Raw genomic sequence first — 23,249 nt, forward strand, 5'->3', positions numbered from 1 at the left:
TTATGTTCTGCTGCCAAATTTACCTCATAAATGCACCACCCTCATTTATAGGCAGATTCTAAGTGAGAGCTATTCTAGCGTACCGCCCTGGGTTGCTGAGTGGGGAAAAGAACTCCACCTTGAATTTAGTGACACTGACAGTAAATGGATTCAGAAATCTTTGCACGGCTTCTCCAAGTGCATAAAAATTCAAGAAAACTCTGTTAAGACAGCGTTGCGTTGGTACAGAACCCCCGAGTTCCTTTTTTTCAAATTTCAAACATTGAGGTTCTGATTAGTGGTATGACCTGAGGTGTAATGAAAAATATTTTTTCCATATTGTCCTCCTCTAAAACCTATGTGCGTCTTATAGGGTAAAACGTTGTGGAGTGAAAGAAGATGGTAGTGTCGAGGATTGAGAAAGGTATGTTCAGATGGTTAGGAATACCCTTATGAAGTAAATAACAATGTACCTTCCTATATATTTGAAGTTTAAAAAATTTGGCTCTCCAAAAAATAAAAATCGCAGTTTTGTCGATATTTGGCTCATTTTACTAATAAGGTTGCCCACCACTGACCCACGCCATCAAATCTAAGTCCCCTCTTGTACTCCTGGGCACAGATGCGGAGAAGGCGTTCGATAGGGTTAGCTGGGCCTATATGGAGAAAGTACTACAAGCCTTTGGCTTCCCTGAAGGCCTCATCAGAGCTATCTATACTCTATACTCTGCACCATCTGCGAGAGTACTAGTCAACGGCACCCTATCGAACGCCTTCCAAATTAGAAACGGTACTCGTCAAGGATGCCCATTATCCCCCACCTTGTTTGTACTCACCCTAGAGACGCTTCTTCTTAAGTTCTGCCAATCCCCCACGATCAAAGGAGTGAAACTAGGCAGATTTACTGCTCCTGATGATTTACTGCTCCTGTTGTCAAATCCTGAAGAGGCTTTGCTGGAGGTTATGCAGATTTTCGAAACTTTTGGGGTTATCTCAAATTTTAAGATAAATTTCGCTAAGTCGGAGGCCCTTGGCGTTTCCCTCCCAGCTGTCCTGCATACTAAGGTCAAAGCCCTCACACCATTCAAGTGGCCTACACAAGCAATAAAATATTTGGGGGTGATGATCCCGATGGACCCCAAGTTGTTGTTTAGTCTTAATTTCCCCCCGCTACTCTCCAAAGTCACCTCTACTCTCTCCAAGAGCAGCTCTCCTTTCCTAACCTGGCTAGGCAGGAAAAATTTCCTCACCACCTACATCCTGCCGCTGATAATGTACACCTTGAGAGCCCTACCCATATCGGTACCTGTTAGTTTCATTAATAAACTACAATCCATCATGAGCAGTTATTTGTGGGATAAGAAGCGCACTAGAATGTCCTTTCGCCTTCTTTCCCGAAGAAAGAAACATGGGGGTATCGCCCTCCCTGACCTATCAACCTATATACAGGCTATTAGTTTGGAAAGGTGGCTTAAACTGGCCAGACAAGAGACATTCTGTATGCATGTAGATTTAGAATTGGCCCTGTTGGGTAAGGAATTGTTCCATAGGTTATGGACACCTGAGAGGACAGGAGAAGGGACCAAAGTAGATAGCGTACTCACCAGAGGAATGCTGCATATTTGCCATAAGTCTTTGGTCTTAACATCTGCTCAGGACAAGATTTCTCCCTTAGCTCCTATCTCAGTTATCCCCACACTACTGTTCCCACAAATTAAATCTCCATCAGACATTTGGCTATCAATGTCACATCACAGATTAGGAGATTTGAAAGGGTTACAGATCACTTCCGACTTCTATACTGCCCTCTCGGGTGTACCTGCCCTTGGTAAAGATTTCATTCATAGAAATTACTTTGAGAATGCTTGTAGGCAGTTTATGATTTCCAAATTTACCCCTCTCCCTGATCCATCATGGTTGGAGAATTATGTTCTGCTGCCAAATTTACCTCATAAATGCACCACCCTCATTTATAGGCAGATTCTAAGTGAGAGCTATTCTAGCGTACCGCCCTGGGTTGCTGAGTGGGGAAAAGAACTCCACCTTGAATTTAGTGACAATGACAGTAAATGGATTCAGAAATCTTTGCACGGCTTCTCCAAGTGCATAAAAATTCAAGAAAACTCTGTTAAGACAGCGTTGCGTTGGTACAGAACCCCCGAGTTCCTTTTTTTCAAATTTCAAACATTGAGGTTCTGATTAGTGGTATGACCTGAGGTGTAATGAAAAATATTTTTTCCATATTGTCCTCCTCTAAAACCTATGTGCGTCTTATAGGGTAAAACGTTGTGGAGTGAAAGAAGATGGTAGTGTCGAGGATTGAGAAAGGTATGTTCAGATGGTTAGGAATACCCTTATGAAGTAAATAACAATGTACCTTCCTATATATTTGAAGTTTAAAAAATTTGGCTCTCCAAAAAATAAAAATCGCAGTTTTGTCGATATTTGGCTCATTTTACTAATAAGGTTGCCCACCACTGCCCTAGAGGATCAGGAGAATCGTGGAAGAAGAAATAATCTTTGATTCCGAGGTGTTCCAGAAACAGAATCCACGCAAGACTCCTCTGCCATAGTGAAAGAGATCTGCAAAGAGTTACTGGGCCCGGAACGCTCTGCTTCCATAACGATCGAGAGAGCTCATCGGGCATTGTGCCCAAAACCGCAGGGCAACGAACCCCCCAGAGACATAATCTGCTTGTTCCTCCATTTCCAGGACAAAGAGGCTATAATAAATAAAGCTTGTCTACCTGGTGGAGCTAAATATAATGTGGTGCCGATCAATATTTTTCAAGAACTTGCGCCGGTGACCCTGCAGAAGCGAAGGTCTCTTAAACCCCTCACCGATTGGCTCAGGAATAACAAGATTCTTTACCGGTGGCAGTTCCCGTTCGGATTGTCCTTTTTGTATCAAGGCAGAAGGATTACCATCAAGTCGCATCTGGACTTAGGCCCTGCATTTGATCTTATAGATATAAACCTCCTGGACATTGAGGATTGGGACGCTATCCAGGACCTTACTACACTTCCGAAACTACCCAAGGTAGTACCGTTTGAAATGAAGAGTACCCCTAAAGCACAAAGGCAAAAGGAGAAGAAGAAAAATCACCCTCTTACCACGAGGCGCATAGCTACCGACGTCTTCTGAAAATGGGACTTTATGCCTCTTACTAGTCATCTTCGCATCGGATGAGTATCAGTCATTCTATCTTCTCTCCTCTCACCTTTGCCCCTGCCTCATGTAGTGTGTCTCTGGTGTACCTCTTGTCCTCCCCATTGTATTGCTTCTCTGTTACTTCCTCCGAATTTCCGAGTCCGACACCTGAGGCAATTTATCGCGACCCCCAAGTTTACCTTAACTTACATATTTAGGGCCTTTAACATCACCAAATATTGAGATTTTCCTAACGTCTTACTGTATGAGATACGGCTTATTTGAGTCTTTATCCATCTTGTAACTGGTGCATTTAGCTGAATATTGTATATTGTTTGGTTACAGGATCACTTGGCGTCTCCTGTTAGTTGAGACGCAATTTATATGTCGCATCGCTCATTAGTATAGTCCGATTATTTTTTGTACTTAAATCCGCATGGTACGAATGGACATCTTCGACTTCAGAGTACACTTCGTATCACCGGGATATGCTTAACATGCGATTTTGCTTGTGGTATATTCTGGTGATATTCAGTATCGGTTTTCTATTATAGATCATGGAGCCACCTCAGAGACTGTTGTTTGCAATTTCTGCTTAACATGTGGGATCTGTTTTATACACCGTTGTCCTGTAATGCGCACTGACTCACTGCTTCTTTTTTCTGCAACGATTCAATGCGCAACCGTCTCTAGAAGACCGTAATATGTATTCAGCGCCTCTGGGCTAATTCATGTACTCAGCAACCCCTGACGGTGTACCTGACTATACATTGCTCCAGAACTCGTTTGTTGGGCCATGGCTTAGTGTATAGTCGACACTACGAAACTATATTTGAGTATCAGAGATTCAGGGCTACCTTACGACCCGATGTCCCAGAATGATGGTCCCGTCTACACACTGCTGTATGGCGCTCCTATCTATGCGATAATTTAGTGTGTAGCCGGCACCATATATTCAGATGTTGTTATTGGTGTCTTGGGACTAGTTCTCGTTTGCACATTCTCCTATGTGGTTCAAGTCTCTGGTGAAAATGTAGGAGCTTGAAATGCTCCCAGCATCTAAGATCTAATTTATGTAATCAGTGACCCTGGGTCTCCCCCTTTTCCGCAAGCTGAAACTTGGACCCTTAGGGCCTTTACTTCGAAAGCCAATGCCCTCTTAACATATACACTCACCTAAAGAATTATTAGGAACACCATACTAATACAGTGTTGGACCCCCTTTTGCCCCGGACTCTACCATTTGAATGTCTCAACAGAAATCGAGACTCATCAGACCAGGCAACATTTTTCCAGTCTTCAACAGCCCAATTTTGGTGAGCCTGTGCAAATTGTAGCCTCTTTTTCCTATTTGTAGTGGAGATGAGTGGTACCCGTTGGGGTCTTCTGCTGTTGTAGTCCACCTTTCTTTCCCATTCTGACATTCAGTTTGGAGTTCAGGAGATTGTCTTGACCAGGACCACAACCCTACATGCACTGAAGCAACTGCCATGTAATTGGTTGACTAGCTAATCGCATTAATGATAAATAGAACAGGTGTTCCTAATTCTTTAGGTGAGTGTAGATAAGACAACTCATTGATCGAACGACTGGTTATACTTGACCTTGAATGCCGGGTCCAAAACTGGCGAATGCCACCCCCCCTTCTTTAGAGTCCTTCAGGACCTATATGACAATTTAGTTCCCATTTTTCTTTTGTATGTTCTCAATATGTTTTTTGTTTGTTTCCGCAGGTCTCTCATTGTGTGGAGCACTATCCATCCGAGACAGGTCGCCCCGTCATCTAGACTTCAACTTTTTCTCCTGCTCACCTAGTTATTAAGTATTCTGCTCAAATTTTCTTTTTGACTGTTTTCCAGGCTCGCATGTTTCAGCATTTTGCCTTTCCTCTCTATTCCCATGATGGCACTTAAAATTGCCTCCTGTAATGTGAAGGGTTGCAATTTGCCTTCTAAGCGGAACCAGATCTTCGGAATTTTGAGAAAAGATAAAGCGAACATTGTTTTTCTACAGGGGACCCACTTTAAGTCCCAACACTTCCCAAATCTGTCCTTTTCATATTTCTCTAACTGGTATCACTGCGGTTCTCCTACCTCTAACTCCAAAGGAGTAAGCATTGGGTTTCAGGGCAAGGTACCTTTTATTCTAGACGACCAGTTGTGTGACCCAGATGGCCGTTTCATAATGCTTAAAGGGAAGATACGTCAACATCTGTATACTTTTGTCAATGTCTATGCCCCGAATAACCGACAGATTCCCTGTCTTAGATCTTTATTAGCGAAAATTGAATCCTTTAGAGAAGGTGTTACGGTGATGGGAGGTAACGTAAATCTTGTCCTCAACCCCTTTGTAGATTCCTCCTCCCATAAATCTGCCTAGTCCCAGAAAGGTATTTGTTCCCTTATTCGGGCATTATCTAAGGCTCACTTAATTGATGTCTGGCGTACTATACACCCAGATTCCAGGGACTATACCTTTTTCTCACCACTGCATAGGTTGTATCATCGTCTAGACTATCTGTTTATTTCAAAGGAACATCTCCAGCTCTGCTCTGAAGCAGATATTGGGTCCATTATCCTTTCGGATCATGCTCCCATATACCTTCACATGAAGCCTCCTCTTGCCAATAAACCCACTAGCCATTGGCGATTTAATGAAATGCTCATAGGTTCTCTGGACAGTAGAGCTAAACAACAACACCTTCTAGAAGAATACTTTGACATTAATTGTACCCCTGGGGTTTCTCCACAGACAATTTGGGACGCCCACAAAGCATTCATTAGAGGACACTGTATCAGTTTGGGGGCTCACTTTAAAAAAGAAAGACAAAAACAGATAGATTCCCTACATGTCAAAATTAGTTCCTTGGAAAGTGCTCACAAAAGATCTCTGCTGGAAGCTCACCTACAGGAACTATCCATATGTAGAGCCTCCCTCAAAAATCTTTTGAATGTGGCATCGGCTAAACTTTTTTTGCAATCCCAATACAAAAAATTTGCTCATGGGAACAAAGCCTCCTGTTACATGATGTCTAGGCTCAAGAGTAGGAAATCAAATAACTATATACACAAACTGAAAACCCCAGACTGCAAACTAACTTTTGAGTCAAACAAAATCGCCTCACTGTTTAGGGATTATTACTAGAGTTGAGCGAACACCTGGATGTTCGGGTTCGAGAAAATCGGCCGAACTTCCCGGAAATGTTCGGGTTCGGAATCCGAACCCGACCCGAACTTTGTCCCGAACCCAAACCCCATTGAAGTCAATGGGGACCCGAACTTTTCGGCACTAAAAAGGCTGTAAAACAGCCCAGGAAAGGGCTAGAGGGCTGCAAAAGGCAGCAACATGTAGGTAAATCCCCTGCAAACAAATGTGGATAGGGAAATGAATAAAAATAAAAAAAAAAAAAAAAAAAAATAACCAATATCAATTGGAGAGAGGTCCCATAGCAGAGAATCAGGCTTCATGTCACCCACCACTGTAACAGTCCATTGTCATATATTTAGGCCCAGGCACCCAGGCAGAGGAGAGAGATCCCATAACAGAGAATCTGGCTTCATGTCAGCAGAGAATCAGTCTTCATGTCATAGCAGAGAATCATGCTTCACGTCACCCAGCACTGCAACAGTCCATTGTCAGATATTTAGGCCCAGGCACCCAGGCAGAGGAGAGAGGTCCAGTAACAGAGAATCAGGCTTCATGTCAGCAGAGAATCAGTCTTCATGTCATAGAAGAGAATCAGGCTTCACGTCAGCCACCACTGCAACAGTCCATTGGCATATATTTAGGCCCAGCACCCAGGCAGAGGAGAGAGGTCCCGTAACAGACAATCTGGCTTCATGTCAGCAGAGAATTAGTCTGCATGTCATAGCAAAGAATGAGGCTTCACGTCAGCCACCACTGTAACAGTCCATTGGCATATATTTAGGCCCAGGCACCCAGGCAGAGGAGAGAGGTCCCATAACAGAGAATCTGGCTTCATGTCAGCAGAGAATCAGTCTGCATGTCATAGCAGAGAATCAGGCTTCACGTCACCCAGCACTGTAACAGTCCATTGTCAGATATTTAGGCCCAGGCACCCAGGGAGAGGAGAGAGGTCCCGTAACAGAGAATCTGGCTTCATGTCAGCAGAGAATCAGTCTTCATGTCATAGCAGAGAATCAGGCTTCACGTCAGCCACCACTGAAACAGTCCATTGTCATATATTTAGGCCCCGGCACCCAGACAGAGGAGAGGTTCATTCAACTTTGGGTTGCCTCGCAATATAATGGTAAAATGAAAATAAAAATAGGATTGAATGAGGAAGTGCCCTGGAGTACAATAATATATGGTTAAGGGGAGGTAGTTAATGTCTAATCTGGACAAGGGACGGACAGGTCCTGTGGGATTTATGCCTGGTTCATTTTTATGAACGTCAGCTTGTCCACATTGGCTGTAGACAGGCGGCTGCGTTTGTCTGTATTGACGCCCCCTGCCGTGCTGAATAAACGTTCAGACAAAACGCTGGCCGCCGGGCAGGCCAGCACCTCCAAGGCATAAAAGGCTAGCTCTGGCCACGTGGACAATTTAGAGACCCAGAAGTTGAATGGGGCTGAACCATCAGTCAGTAAGTACTGTTCCACCATGTTAGTGAAATGTTGCCTCCTGCTAACACGTTGCATATCAGGTGGTGGTGCAGTTAGCTGTGGCGTGTTGACAAAACGTTTCCACATCTCTGCCATGCTAACCCTGCCCTCAGAGGAGCTGGCCGTGACACAGCTGCCTTGGCAACCTCTTGCTCCTCCTCTGCCTTGGCCTTGGGCTTCCACTTGTTCCCCTGTGACATTTGGGAATGCTCTGAGTAGCGCGTCTACCAACGTGTGCTTGTACTCGCGCATCGTGGATCCAGCAGGATGGCAACCCAGTAGTCCGCACACGTTAAAATGTGGGCAACTCTGCTGTCGTTGCGCAGGCACTGCAGCATGTAGTCGCTCATGTGTGCCAGGCTGCCCAGGGGTAAGGACAAGCTGTCCTCTGTGGGAGGCATATCGTCATCGTCCTGCCTTTCCCCCCAGCCACACACCAGTGATGGGCCCGAGCTGCGTTGGGTGCCACCCCGCTGTGACCATGATTCATCCTCATCCTCCTCCACCTCCTCCTCATCCTCGTCCTCCTCGTCCTCCAGTAGTGGGCCCTGGTTGGCCACATTTGTACCTGGCCTCTGCTGTTGCAAAAAACCTCCCTCTGAGTCACTTCGAAGAGACTGGCCTGAAAGTGCTAAAAATGACCCCTCTTCCTCCTCCTCCTCCTGGGCCACCTCCTCTTCCATCATCGCCCTAAGTGTTTTCTCAAGGAGACATAGAAGTGGTATTGTAATGCTGATAACGGCGTCATCGCCACTGGCCATGTTGGTGGAGTACTCGAAACAGCGCAACAGGGCACACAAGTCTCGCATGGAGGCCCAGTCATTGGTGGTGAAGTGGTGCTGTTCCGTAGTGCGACTGACCCGTGCGTGCTGCAGCTGAAACTCCACTATGGCCTGCTGCTGCTCGCACAGTCTGTCCAGCATGTGAAAGGTGGAGTTCCACCATATGAGGCGGTGAGCGGGAAGGCCGAAGTTACGCTGTAGTGCAGACAAGCGAGCAGCGGCAGGATGTGAACGCCGGAAGCGCGAACAGACGGCCTGCACTTTATGCAGCAGCTCTGACATGTCGGGGTAGTTGTGAATGAACTTCTGCACCACCAAATTCCGCACATGCGCCAAGCAAGGGATGTGCGTCAAACCGGCTAGTCCCGGAGCTGCAACGAGATTTCGCCCATTATCGCACACCACCAGGCCGGGCTTGAGGCTCACCGGCAGCAACCACTCGTCGGTCTGTTGTTCTATACCCCGCCACAACTCCTGTGCGGTGTGGGGCCTGTCCTCCAAACATATGAGTTTCAGAATGGCCTGCTGACGTTTACCCCGGGCTGTGCTGAAGTTGGTGGTGAAGGTGTGTGGCTGACTGGATGAGCAGGTGGAAGAAGAGGAGGAGGAAGCTGAGTAGGAGGAGGTGGCAACAGGAGGCAAAGAATGTTGCCCTGCGATCCTTGGCGGCGGAAGAGCTCTCCGCCTGGGGCCCAGCCGCCACTACATTTACCCAGTGTGCAGTTAGGGAGATATAGCGTCCCTGGCCGTGCTTACTGGTCCACGTATCTGTGGTTAGGTGGACCTTGCCACAGATGGCGTTGCGCAGTGCACACTTGATTTTATCGGAAACTTGGTTGTGCAGGGAAGGCACGGCTCTCTTGGAGAAGTAGTGCCGGCTGGGAACAACATACTGTGGGACAGCAAGCGACATGAGCTGTTTGAAGCTGTCTGTGTCCACCAGCCTAAATGACAGCATTTCATAGGCCAGTAGTTTAGAAATGCTGGCATATAGGGCCAGGGATCGAGGGTGGCTAGGTGGGAATTTACGCTTTCTCTCAAATGTTTGTGAGATGGAGAGCTGAACGCTGTCGTGTGACATGGTTGAGATGCTTGGTGACAGAGGTGGTGGTGTTGGTGGTACATCCCCTGTTTGCTGGGCGGCAGGTGCCAACGTTCCTCCAGAGGCGGAGGAAGAGGCCGAGGCGGCAGCAGCAGAAGAGGCCGAGGCAGCAGAAGAAGAAGAGGCCGAGGCGGCAGCAGCAGAAGAGGTAGCATGGGTTGCCTGAGTGACTTTTCTGTTTTTAAGGTGTTTACTCCACTGCAGTTCATGCTTTGCATGCAGGTGCCTGGTCATGCAGGTTGTGCTAAGGTTCAGAACGTTAATGCCTTGCTTCAGGCTCTGATGGCACAGCATGCAAACCACTCGGGTCTTGTCGTCAGCACATTGTTTGAAGAAGTGCCATGCCAGGGAACTCCTTGAAGCTGCCTTCGGGGTGCTCGGTCCCAGATGGGGGCGGTCAGTAGCAGGCGGAGTCTCTTGGTGGCGGATGTTCTGCTTTTGCCCACTGCTCTCTCTTTTGCTACGCTGTTGGCTCGGTCTCACCACTGCCTCTTCCTCAGAACTGTGAAAGCCAGTGGCACGACCTTCATTCCATGTAGGGTCTAGGACCTTATCGTCCCCTGCATCGTCTTCCACCCAGTCTTGATCCCTGACCTCCTGTTCAGTCTGCACACTGCAGAAAGACGCAGCAGTTAGCACCTGTGTTTCGTCATCATCAGAGACATGCTGAGGTGGTATTCCCATGTCCTCATCATCAGGAAACATAAGTGGTTGTGCGTCAGTGCATTCTATGTCTTCCACCGCTGGGGAAGGGCTAGGTGGATGCCCTTGGGAAACCCTGCCAGCAGAGTCTTCAAACAGCATAGGAGACTGCTGCATAACTTGAGGCTCAGACAGTTTCCCTGGTATGCATGGGGGTGATGTGACAGACTGATGGGCTTGGTTTTCAGGCGCCATCTGTGCGCTTTCTGCAGAAGACTGGGTGGGAGATAATGTGAACATGCTGGATCCACTGTCGGCCACCCAATTGACTAATGCCTGTACCTGCTCAGGCCTTACCATCCTTAGAACGGCATTGGGCCCCACCAAATATCGCTGTAAATTCTGGCGGCTACTGGGACCTGAGGTAGTTGGTACACTAGGACGTGTGGCTGTGGCAGAACGGCCACGTCCTCTCCCAGCACCAGAGGGTCCACTAACACCACCACGACCATGTCCGCGTCCTTTACTAGATGTTTTCCTCATTGTTACCGTTCACCACAACAACAAAAATATTATTTGGCCCAATGTATTGAATTCAAATTCAGGCCTTTTTTTACAGACACCTAACACTATCTGGCATCTATTTAGGTACCGTATTACACTAATACAGGCACAGCAGTAACAACAGATTTAGCTGACTATAAATTTAAGGCCTAGTATTTAGGCGCTGGGTGACAGGTATACGGTTACGGACAGAATTAGGCTGGGATATACACAGTAGCGTGTGTGTGAAGTTATTGAGAATGACCCTATCAGCACCTTGAATCTAATATACCCTTTTAGGGATAAATTTCAAGTAGGCCTGATACAGCAGAAACCACTAAATTAGATAATTGCTAAATTGGGAATTGTATTTCAACCCAGAACAAAAACTGTGCTTTGACGGACACTAAATAACTCGCCCAGCCACAGCAATAACCACAGATTTAGCTGACTATAAATTTGAGGCCTAGTATTTAGGCGCTGGGTGACAGGTATACTTTTACTGACAGAATTAGACTGGGATATGGCCAAAAAACAACCACACTACTGAGGGTTAAATGCACTTGGTGACAGGCGCAGCTTGCCCCTGATGTAGTATATGGCCAAAAAATAACCACACTATTGATGGTTAAATGCACTTGGTGTGACAGCTTGACCCTGATGTAGGATTTAGCCAAAAAACAACCACACTATTGAGGGTTAAATGCACTTGGTGGCAGCTTTTGCTGGCCGCCGATCACCCCAGAAAAAAGTGAATGAAAAATGCTCTGGGCAGCCTAAAAACAATGAGCAGTTGAATAGCAGCAGTTCAATGATCCACAGCTGCAGATCGATCACTGAATGAAGTCTTTTGGAGGAGTTAATCTGCCTAATCTCGCCCTAACGTCGCAGCTGCAACCTCTCCCTACGCTGATCAGAGCAGAGTGACGGGCGGCGCTACGTGACTCCAGCTTAAATAGAGTCTGGGTCACATTCTGCACTGGCCAATCACAGCCATGCCAATAGTAGGCATGGCTTTGACGGCCTCTTTGGGCAAGTAGTATGACGCTTGTTGATTGGCTGCTTTGCAGCCTTTTTAAAAAGCACCAAGAGAGCGACGAACACCGAACCCGGACTTTTACGAAAATGTTTTTTCGAACCCGGACTTTTATTATACAGTATGGGTTCGCTCATCTCTAATTATTACCAATCACTCTACAACCTCAATTCCTCGCACTCTCTCTCGGGTAGCACAGACTCCTCAATGCCCTCTAGTTCATATCTGGAGAATCTGACACTCTCCATGATTACAGAACAAGACAGAATCCATTTAGCCTTTCCTTTCTCCTATGACGAAATCTTGGATGCAATTAAAAACTCCCCCAGATGAAAATGCCCCGGTCCAGATGGACTCCCGACACCATATTACTTATCCTTCCATGAAGTGTTGATCCCTCACCTCCTGCCAATTTACAATGATTCCCTACGAGGCGTTCTCCTATCTGCTGATATGACTAAGGCCCACATTACGTTAATTCCCAAAGAAGGTAAAGACCACTCCCTCTGTCCCAACTATAGGCCCATTTCCCTCCTCAATATAGATTTGAAACTTTTAGCCAAGATGTTGGCAAACAGACTGGCGAAATTACTTCCCTCACTAATCCATAGAGATCAAGTAGGATTCGTGAAACATAGAGAGGGGAAAGACAATACAGCACGAATACTTAACATTATCCACTATGTCAAAAGGAAAGGCCTCCCCCTAGTCCTTCTTAGCACAGATGCGGAGAAGGCATTTGACAGAGTCAAGTGGTCTTTTATGTACTCAGCACTGTGCACTCGAAACTCCCCCCCCCCTTCTTCATCAGTGCCATAGAAGCTATGTACTTACATGCCTCTGCCTCAGTTAGGGTTAATGACACTCTGTCAGACCCCTTTATAATACGAAATGGCACTCGCCACGGCTGCCCACTCTCCCTCTTATTATTTGTCCTTGCTCTTGAACCTCTTCTTCAGACCATTCGGATGGATAGGGACATCCAGGGAATAGCTCTTGGGGACCAGCAGCACAAAGTAGACGCCTTTGCGGATGATATACTTTTAATTATAAATAACACTGAAACGGCTTTCCCTAAGATTTATGGCAATCTGGAAGTTCATGGATCACTCTCTGACTTCAAAGTCAATCACAATAAATCACTGATAATTTCCACTGGCATTAAAAACTCAGTTAAGACTCACCTAGAAGCTTGCTTGCCTTTTAACTGGTCTTCCCCTTATTTAACCTATATAGGGGTGGAAATAAGTGCGGACCCTAGCCATCTTTTTAACCTAAACTACATCCGTCTCTAGAATAAGTTGACTGAAGATATAAATTCCTTGGATGTCCCTATGCTCTCATGGTTCGGAAGGAAAAATATTTTACACTCTCTTATTCTTCCTAAACTCACCTATCTTTAGCAGACATTACCTATGCCCGTTCCCTCCACTTACTACTCAAAGCTCAAATCTATGTTCAGATCCTTCATATGGAACAAAAAAAGGCTAGATTGTCATATAAACTGTTGTCCTACCCGAGAGAGAGAGGAGGTATATCTTTGCCAGACCCGGAATTATATGGTCGAGCTATCCTGATCACTAGAGTAGTAGACTGGTTAGCGGCCCCTGAACACAAATCTTGGGTCTCGATGGAAGAATCCTTACTGGGGACTCCCTTCAAAGCGGCCCTCTTAGGTCGTATGTCCTAGATACCTACACACCCTAATTTTTCCCCTACCATGAAAGCTACCCTGCACGCTTGGTACTCCCTGCAAAACACCCCTTTAAATTCCCCGCTACCGTCACCTACACTAAATGTAGCAGATGTCTTCCACTTGGCCCCACAAGCCCTAAGGGATAGCCTTCCCATTGAAATTAGTAGGCCTTTGGTGAGGTTGGTGGACCTCTACAGAGATGGCCAATTACTCTCCATGAAGGATATGAGGGATCTTCTGAAAGTCTCCGGTTCAAGCTTTTTAGGTCTCCATTTTCTACAGGCCTACATGTCCCAAAATGCCCATCTACACACTCTGCTACGGCCCATAACCTGGTTCGAGCACATAACCACTCATAATCCCCTACCTCAAAAGATGATCTCACAGTGGTATAAAAGATTGAGGACTCCCCCATTCGCCCTAACACCGGCTTTTATTAGATTGTGGGAAAAGGATTTAGATAATTGCTTAGCCCCGGTTGATACCATTACTATTTTTAACTCCTCACACAAGTCCTCAAGGTGTGTCAAAATCCAGGAGAATAATTACAAAATTATCACAAGGTGGTATAAAACCCCTGACAAAACATGTTTGTACTCAGCTACAGCTTCTGACACCTTCTGGAGATGCCTGAAACAGAGGGGTACCTTCTTTCATATATGGTGGACGTGTCCATTATTGTCAGCATGGTGGGGAAAAGTTTTTCAAACAAGCAATGTGATATGTGGTTCTGATATTAATACATCTCCTGAAGTGGCTCTCCTAAACCTTTTTCCACGAGACCCTTCCCCACCTAACTTGACACTTTTTAAGCACCTAATAAATACTGCTAAATTACTGATCCCTCTAGTGTGGCTAGCCACGGATGTTCCCCCAATGGAACAATGGTTCCAGAGGATTGATCAGATCTATAGACTAAAAGAACTGTCCTCCTGGAAACTTAGATCGCACCACAAATTTTTGAAGATTTGGGACAAATGGATTTCATTTAGAGGTTATCAGAAGATCTTAGCCGGTAAATTTTTCCTCAGATAATACGCTTCTGTGAGCCAGTCACACACGTTTGGACTTTTCAGTCCCACTCTCTCCCCATTACTTAATACCCACATGCAGATAAGACCCCCCCTTCTTTTTCTTTCTTCTTAACCTGTTCGGATGTGAGGTACCGCGATACACAGTGACTCCTTGTAGTAATAATAATAAGTGACTATCTTTTATATTAAACCACTGATTACCTTCTACGTGATCTGCATCTTGGATATATATGTCTTATATGCAATACATTGTCTGACCTGTAGTTCATGCTATATTTTCCTTTTTTTGTTATATGTAGGAGTGTGGAGGCTTGTCTTCCCTCCAACACTCGGATACTGTATTTTATTGATTTGCTCAATAAAGTATGCTTAAAAAAAAAAAAAAAAAGAACAGCTTCCCTCATAATTACTGGCATAGAAAAGGTTAAACCACAAAGGAGAGGGGGAAATTAAAAAAAAATATATATATATTAGAAAGGGAAGCGTATTGCATTTTTACTCTAAATGCTGTGTACCCATACGACAGGGGCGTCGCTAGGTTAAAACATTCGGGGCCTGGGCCCCTGATGTTTTGTCCCAGGACCCGAATGTCCTGCATGCCAGATAGATACAACTGTATTGCCATTCTCAGGACAACAATTACATTGAATCTAATGCACTGGAAGAGCTGAAGGACCTGTGGTGACATCACAGGCCATGTGATCAGCTAAACAGGCTGTGATAGGAGAAGGACCTGCAATGATGTCACCATCATGTGACCAGTGCAGGAGAGGACGGCAGTGAAAGGAAAAGGAGCTGTGGTGATGATGTATGCTACATGAGGAGAGGTAAGTGAAGGGAGAGGCAGAACAATGCTGGGAGTTGTAGTTATTTAACTGGGACTGCATGTTAGGGCTGAAGGGAGGGATGTTATTGATGTGGAACTATGTGTTTGAGGTGGCTGGGGAGAAAGTGATGTTATTTACATGGTACTGAATGTTGGAGGTGGCTGGTGCAGGATGATGTTATTTACATGGGACTGTATGTTGATGGCGGCTGTAGAAGGGAGTGATGTTATTTACATGGGTCTGAATGTTACAGGGGTCTGAGGAAGGGAGGGGGTGATGTTATTTACATGGGATTTAATGTTTAGGGGGCAATGTTATTTACATGGGGCTGTATGTTGAAAGTGAATGGTGGGAGGGATTATGTTATTTACATGGGACTGAATGTTGAGGGGGTGATGTTTACATGGGATTGCACATTGGAGGCGGTTGGGGAGGAGGTGATGTTATTTACATGGGACTGTATTTTGGAGAGGCTGGAGAGATAGTGTGATGTTATTTACATGGGACTGTATAGTGGAGGAAGGAATAAAATATAACTCTAGGGGGCACTGCAAATCCCATGGACATTATAGGCATTCTTATTTTACTGGGGGCTCTATAGGAGGGACCTATAGATCTGCCTTATTTCTACTAAGAGCACTGTGGGGGTCTTATTACTACTGAGGGGTCTGTAGAGAGCTTCATTACCACTGGGGGAACAATAGGGGGGGCCTTATTTCTACTGGGGGCTCTGTGAAGGTATTATTAATAGTAATGAGCGGGAGGCGCCATATTCAATTTGAAATTTCGCGAATATTCAATTGAATATTCGTCTTATATTCGTTGAAATCCAATATTCGTCATTATTCTATTAATCGCAATTGATATGCAATTTAATTATTCGCGTATTGCGATTTTTAACTGTATAAGGCAACTTTCCTATTGGTTTGCTTATAGTATGTGTATTTTACGACTATTCGCTATATTGCTATATATTCTTGTTTAAGAATATGATGAATATTCTAAAAAACTAAGTTATAGCAATATAGTGAATATTCCTAAAATACACATATAGACTGCAATTTCACAAATGTAGTGCTATAATTTTTTTTATAGTCAAATTTTTATTGTCTCCTTCTGAACTTCAGATTTTGAAAAAATTCACCCTATTTAAAAAATACTATAGCACTGTATTAGCTAAATTGCAGTCTATATGTGTATTTTACGAATATTCGCTATATTGCTATATATTCTTATTTTAGAGTATGATGAATATTCTAAAAAAATAAGTTATAGCAATATAGCAAATATATTCGTTATATGGAATATTCAGTTTTTTGTTTCAATGTGTACTGTTATTCCACTTCGGCATACTCCTCCCCGACAAGCGTCCCCGTCACCATGGGAACGCCTGTGGGTTAGAATATACCATCGGATCTGAGTTTTCATGATCTCAGGGAAAACTCAGATCAGATGTTATTTTCTAACCCACAGGAGTTCTCATGGTGACGGGGACGCTTGTCGGGGAGGAGTATGCCGAAGTTGATTAACAGTACACTTTGAAGAAAAAAATAATAATTCTAAATAACGAATATATTCGCTATATTGCTGTATATACGTTTTTTCGAATATTCGTGGATATTCCAATATATATGGCAATATTCAGCCAATCTCTAATAGTTTGATAAACGAAAATTTGGCTAGGCGGTCTTAGACGGATACCTCTGTCAGGCAGGCCAAGCAGGAAGAAGCACCAGTACGGCAACGGCCGGGTGCAATAATCAAAATCATGATTTCAAATTATTTGAATTTTTTTTTCTAATAATATTTGATTTATTATATTCGCTATCGCTCTCCCTAATTTAAATAAAGCGGGTAACGTAAACGTGCGTGACAACGCGTCTGATGTAATTTACAGTATTGGAACCGCCCAGTGACTGTGACCAGTGTGAACTACCCTTCATCAAGAATTCATCACTAGTTGAACTTTACAAGTGAATGACTACAATGGCTACTGGAAGTACGTCAAAGTTCAGATACATACTTGGGAGAGACGAGGACGACATCATATTAACTGTAAGTAACATTCTCTTAAAGATATTGCATGCAGCACAATAATTGTTCTGTAGATCACAAATTCGGAAATATTTGTAGATGTGATTATTATCTATATTAATACGATTATAATTATTAATTTTTTAAAATATTTTTATTGTTTTGTTTTTAAACATAAATAGCGACATGACAGGCTATTGGTAAAGGACACACATGTGTGTCAGATACTTCACCTTACAATCGGTTTTGTGACAAATAGTGCTAATAGAAATTATAGTAGTATTTAGTTCGTCCTTCTTTTCCCTCCCCTTCCTTCCTCACCCATAACTAACACTCCTTCCCCCCCCCTCCCCTCCTTACCTCCCCCCATAGTCCTGGATTAGCAGGTAATATGGCTATCTAACACACCAATGGAGGAATTAGAAGACCCGACAATAGGTATCAAGTATTAAGGTCATCAGATACTCTCTATTTTCCTCCGAATTTAACCTTATACTTCACCTTAAGGCAATGACGTCTTTTACTCCATTTTACATTACTAACTCACATAGTGGGAGGACATCTGAAAACACCTAAAATTGGGTCGCTTTCTAGACTATTATCCAGATGTCCCTCCACTATTGAGAATTTTATTTATGATTCTCAGCAATGCTTTTTAAATTGCGTGAGACACTACGGATATTGTTTTTAGATTTCAAAACCAGCTTTGAATATACTCGATATTCAAATTTTCCACCTTATGACACAAGGTTTGTTAGACTCATTGATCCGATTAATAAATAAGATATTAAATGCCTCATTGAGATATTCCTCATATAAGACATCGCCTTATTTAGAGGTTTCATCCTAACAGAATGTGATTTTCTTTATATCTATATGTACTTGTGGACCTGCTTATCCTTTGTTTTCCTGTTTTACAATGTTGTAAAAAAATGATTTTCTTTTCTCTTTTACTATTCAATTTTTTTTATAAAATTTAAATTTACAAAGAAATTATAGTAGTAACAACAGTAGAAACAAAAACATGTGAATTACAAAGCTATACATCACATGTGTCTACAATGTATGGGTTATGGTACCCAATAGATCGGGATCAATGGGAAAGTATTCTAAGTCCCGCCAAGGTTTCCATAATAAATTGAAGCTGAAGTGGGAATGATTTTCCCAAGCCGACAATTCTTCAAACCTGCAAATGGAGTCAATTTTGTTGAGTCAATGTTCAGTAGGGGGAAGGTCGTGTGTCAACCAATATCTGGGTAGCAATAAGCGGGCTGCGGATGGTAATTTTTTGAACAGCTTCAGAGAAGTAGGACCGGGTATGTGTGAGTGTAGTCCCAGGAGAGCTAGTTTGGGGCAGGGGGATATTGATGTTTTGCAGATTGCATTGCAAAGTTTAAATATATTGGACCACCACAAATTTACTAGTGGACACGTCCACCAAATATGGTAGAACGTCCCTTTCCCCGCTTCATATCTCCAACATGCGTCAGAACCCGAGAAGGAAAAACGACAGGTTATTTCTGGAGCTCTGTACCATCTGGTAAGAATTTTGTAGCCATTTTCCTGGATTCTGACGCATCTGGAAGAGGAGTGAGGCTCCACAAAAAGGCGAATTTGATCTTCTACCGAGAGTGGCGAACCTAGATCTTTCTCCAAGGAGCTTATATAGGATGGCTTAGGCAAATTAACAGGGCAAGTGAGTTTTCTGTAATTGTGGGAGATAAGCTTCCGAGGGGAGGGGGGGAGGGGTTGACACAGATTAGGCTCTCAAACCATGTTAGAGGTCTAAGCAAATCGCCAAAACAGATATGCTTGGAGATAAAGGACTGGAGAAACACTATAAAGAACCTTGAGGGGGGAGTAATGTTGAAAAGGCTTACTATATCTTGGTGGTTCTTCAATTTGCCATCCTATTGGAAAAGGGATATCACCGGGATTGTGGAATTTCTAATCAAAAGCGGAAGGCTTTGTAACAACTCTAGTGGGGCCAATCCCAAGAGGTCTCTCACCTGAATAAGGGGGGAGGGTAAGAGGATAGCTAAGGCTGTTTCTTGAAATTTACCCCAAGCGTCCAGTGTGGCTTTAATATTTAGGCTGTGTTGAATATGGGTTGGATAGGGTTTGATAGGGCGAATTAAAAGAACTCTAAAGGAGGAGAGGAATATGAAGGATTCCATTCCCACCCAGAATTTAGATGATGGTTCTCTAAACCAATCCACCACTCTGGTCAGTAGCAGGCCAAGTTATATGACCCAGCATCTGGGAGGTTAATACCACCTGCAAGCTTAGGTTTCTGGAGGACGCTAAAGCCAATGCGAGATATTTTCTTGTTCCAAATAAAGCTACGTACATGACTATTGATGGAATGGAAGTAAGAGTTGGGGATGGGCAGGACCTGTTGTAGGTAGTTTAGCCTTGGCAAAACTAGTGAGGTGAATAGGTTTTTTTCAGCCAAACCAGGAGAGAGTTGGGATATACAAATTATCAATTTGCGTCTTCATGGAGTGTAATAAAGGGGTGTAGTTGAGATTGAACAAGTTGGATGGGTCTGGACCAATTATGACTCCTAAATGTGTGATGGTGGGTGAGTTCCAGTTAAAGGGTGACATGGGGCGAGTTTGTTCTTGGTATGCGTGTGTAAACCCATGGCCATGACGTGGGATTTTTTCATATTCATTTTAAAGTTGGACATAGGGCTAAATTTCTCTAGGTGTTCATAGATACGGGGTAGAGACCTGGCCGGATTAGTTGTCATAAGTAAAAGATCATCAGCAAAAGCGGCTGCTTTATGTTTGTGACCTATATTCAAGCCTTCTATCATGGGGTCTTGTCGGATGGATTGTAGGAGTGGTTCCATAATTAGGACAAAGATCAATGGAGAAAGTGGGTAGCCCTGCCGAGTGCCATTATTTATTTATTTATTTTTTCACATTTACCATCTTCTTTTATTTTACTATTACAAGATGGAATAGTCAGGGGTGGTCAAGAATTCTTCTGACAATCAATAACAATGGTTTTAAAGAACGTGACAAAAAATGCCAATTTAATCCAAAATACACAAGGTGTAGTGAGTGCTCGCAAGGACAGACATCAACGAGCTGACTTGTCAGTTGCTTTGTGTACAAGGCACTATGTAGAACAGAGGTCTGACAAATTTCACACCATACATAATTCTTATTGGTGATACCTTACTGCAATAACACTGGTAACTGTAGCTACACTTTGATGTACTTTCCACTGCATGTTCACATCTGTAAGCAGCATACCTTGTGTAGTCTTCCCATCATCCATGCTACCTGAGCAGTAGGGGGGACTACACATCATAATGTATTATTATAGCAGACAACTTCTAGTGACCAGCTACAGTATGAATACTCAAATGGTGAACACCCAGAAAGTCAACTGGCTGCTAGCCAAGTTTCATAGCCTGCAGAATACACTGAGGAAGGGGTGGATGCTGAAGGACACATCTTAGTACAATTTCTGATACCTAATGTTTTAAATTCATAGGAACTTTTTTTAATAAGTGCAGTAAACACAAAATGGGTATGAGACTTACAATAGTGTGATCAGATTTATCATTCATCACTAAAGAGTATTCCATCTATTAAATGAAGTGAAGACCAAACATCTGAAACATAGAAAGATTTTGAACAGACTGAAGCAAAACCATTGTGTACACAAATTAAGCAGTTTCCACTTCCTTTAACAAGTCCATCCACATTGGAATATATGGCTGAGATTGTAGGGATCCAGTTAAAAACTGAATACAACATTTCTGTGGGGACTTGAAGACTGACATGATATGAACACAGACTTAGATCAAAATCAAAATAATTGGCCATCGTAGAATGATGCTCCGTTTTCGGGTCTTGACCAGAAACTGTTCAGGAAATTCCTTGGGCGGCATTTACTCTTCTGACATGTAGAAACGATACATCAAGGCAACAATAATAGCCGATATTGCTGTGATGATCCAATTACTCCACAAACTGGAATCAGAATCTGAAGTGGTAATAAAAGTGTCCCCTGGTTTCTTGATTTTACATCTGTCGTCTGGATGAAGTTCTCCTATTACAAATTCTTTAGACATGTTTCTGGCATCTGTAGAGTGTTCAATGTCTTCGAATGTCTCTGTGGCATCCCCTCCGGCCTGTTCTCGGAGAACCTCTTCACCGCCAGGATGCTCCTCCAGGAACTTGGTGACATCAAACACGTTATGATGGAGGATGATCCAGGTGCTCTTGCTGGTGTTGTGCTTCTGGATCTCCTCTAAGGTGTAGTACTTCACGTCTTTCTGTCGGCCATTATGCCACAGGACACATCAGCGCACTCCGCGAACACAGCCTGACTGCTCCTCACTGCTGGCTGCTCCCTGCTGCACCTCTGCTACTTCGCCGAGTGCCATTATTGATAGGGAAAGAGGGGGGAAAAGTGTCGTTCACCAGCACCGATGCCGAGGCATTGAGGTACATTGAAAAGATTGCTTGAATAAAGGGATCTGGAACTTCAAATTTCCGCAAAGCAAGACGTATGAAGTCCCAGTTGACTCTGTCAAATGCTTTTTCGGCATCGGTGCTGACAAGGACTAATGGACGAGCTTTCTTCTTCGCATATGATATGGCATTTATAATTCTCGCTGAATTATCCTTCCCTTCTCTGCCAGAAATAAAGCCGGTTTAATCTTTATGTATTAGAGACGGGAGGATCGGGGAAAGGCAGTTGGCAAGGATTTTAGCCATTAATTTGAGGTCCAGGTTTAGCAAGGATATAGGGCGATAATTTTCGCAGTGAGCAGAATCTTTATCGGGTTTAGGGATTATAGTAATATATGCTCTTGTCAAGTCTTGGGATAAGGGTATGCCCTTCAGGGACTGATTGAAGAGTGAAAGTAAGTGAGGGGCGAGGAGATCCTGAAATGTACGATAATATATGGCCATCAACCCATCAGGCCCAGGGGCTTTATTCTGTGGTAGCTGTTTTATGGAATCTGTCACTTCTTTAAGTGTAAAGGGGGATTCCAGGAGAGATTTTTGGTAGCTATTCAGATTGGGGAGGGATAAGGAATGGAGAAATTTATGGATTACCTCACGATGATAAGAAGTCTCTGTATTGGGAGAGTCAATTTTTTTATTTATTGGGAAGCTATTTCCTCAGTTTTAGTGACCAGGTCCCCTCTTTTAGTGAACAGTTTATCTATGTGATTATGTGATCTCCTCTGTTTGATCCTATTCATCATAAACCTTGAGGCCTTGTCACCGTGGGCAAAGAATTTAAATTGGGAATTTAGGAAGAATTTAGCTGAGGCACTATTCAATAGGTTTTTTAGTTCGGAACAGAGTCCTGTAAGTTCTTTTAAATGTGTGTCGGAGAGGGTTCGCTGGTGTTGGGTCTCTAATTTTTCAATCTGTTTAAGCAGGGTATCTATTTGAATAGATTTTAATTTTTTGGCGAGGGAGCCTATACTGATAAGTTGACCTCTCATGAAGGCTTTGTGGGAATCCCAAAGTAAATTGGGGGAGGTGTCGGGGAGGGCATTAAAAGAGAAGAAATCCTTTAAAACATTTTTAAATTTGGAAACATACATCGGGTTTGAGAGGAGTTGTTCGTTAAGTATCCATCTAAGTGTTTTGGGAGGGGGGGTCGTTGGAGAAATGGAGATAAAAATCGGAGCGTGATCAGACATGTGGATGGAATCGATACATGGATCTTTACAAATTTGGATAAGGTCTTTGGGTATTAGTAGGTAGTCCAGTCTTTGATAAGAACCATGTAGTTTTGAATAAAAAGTATAGTCC

At 43.7% G+C, this 23,249-nt stretch overlaps 1 protein-coding gene across 1 annotated transcript; it reads right to left on the minus strand.

The window, feature by feature from the left end:
- Positions 1-21,321: 21,321 nt before the first annotated feature.
- Positions 21,322-21,775, minus strand: LOC122924321 (cytochrome b5-like; the record flags this gene model as incomplete). The annotated part of the gene is made up of 1 exon (XM_044275293.1): positions 21,322-21,775. A coding segment is annotated over one exon (414 nt), but the record flags the coding sequence as incomplete, so codon positions are not given.
- Positions 21,776-23,249: the final 1,474 nt, after the last annotated feature.

Source organism: Bufo gargarizans, chromosome 1, assembly GCF_014858855.1.
Source record: "Bufo gargarizans isolate SCDJY-AF-19 chromosome 1, ASM1485885v1, whole genome shotgun sequence".
NCBI lineage: Eukaryota > Metazoa > Chordata > Amphibia > Anura > Bufonidae > Bufo > Bufo gargarizans.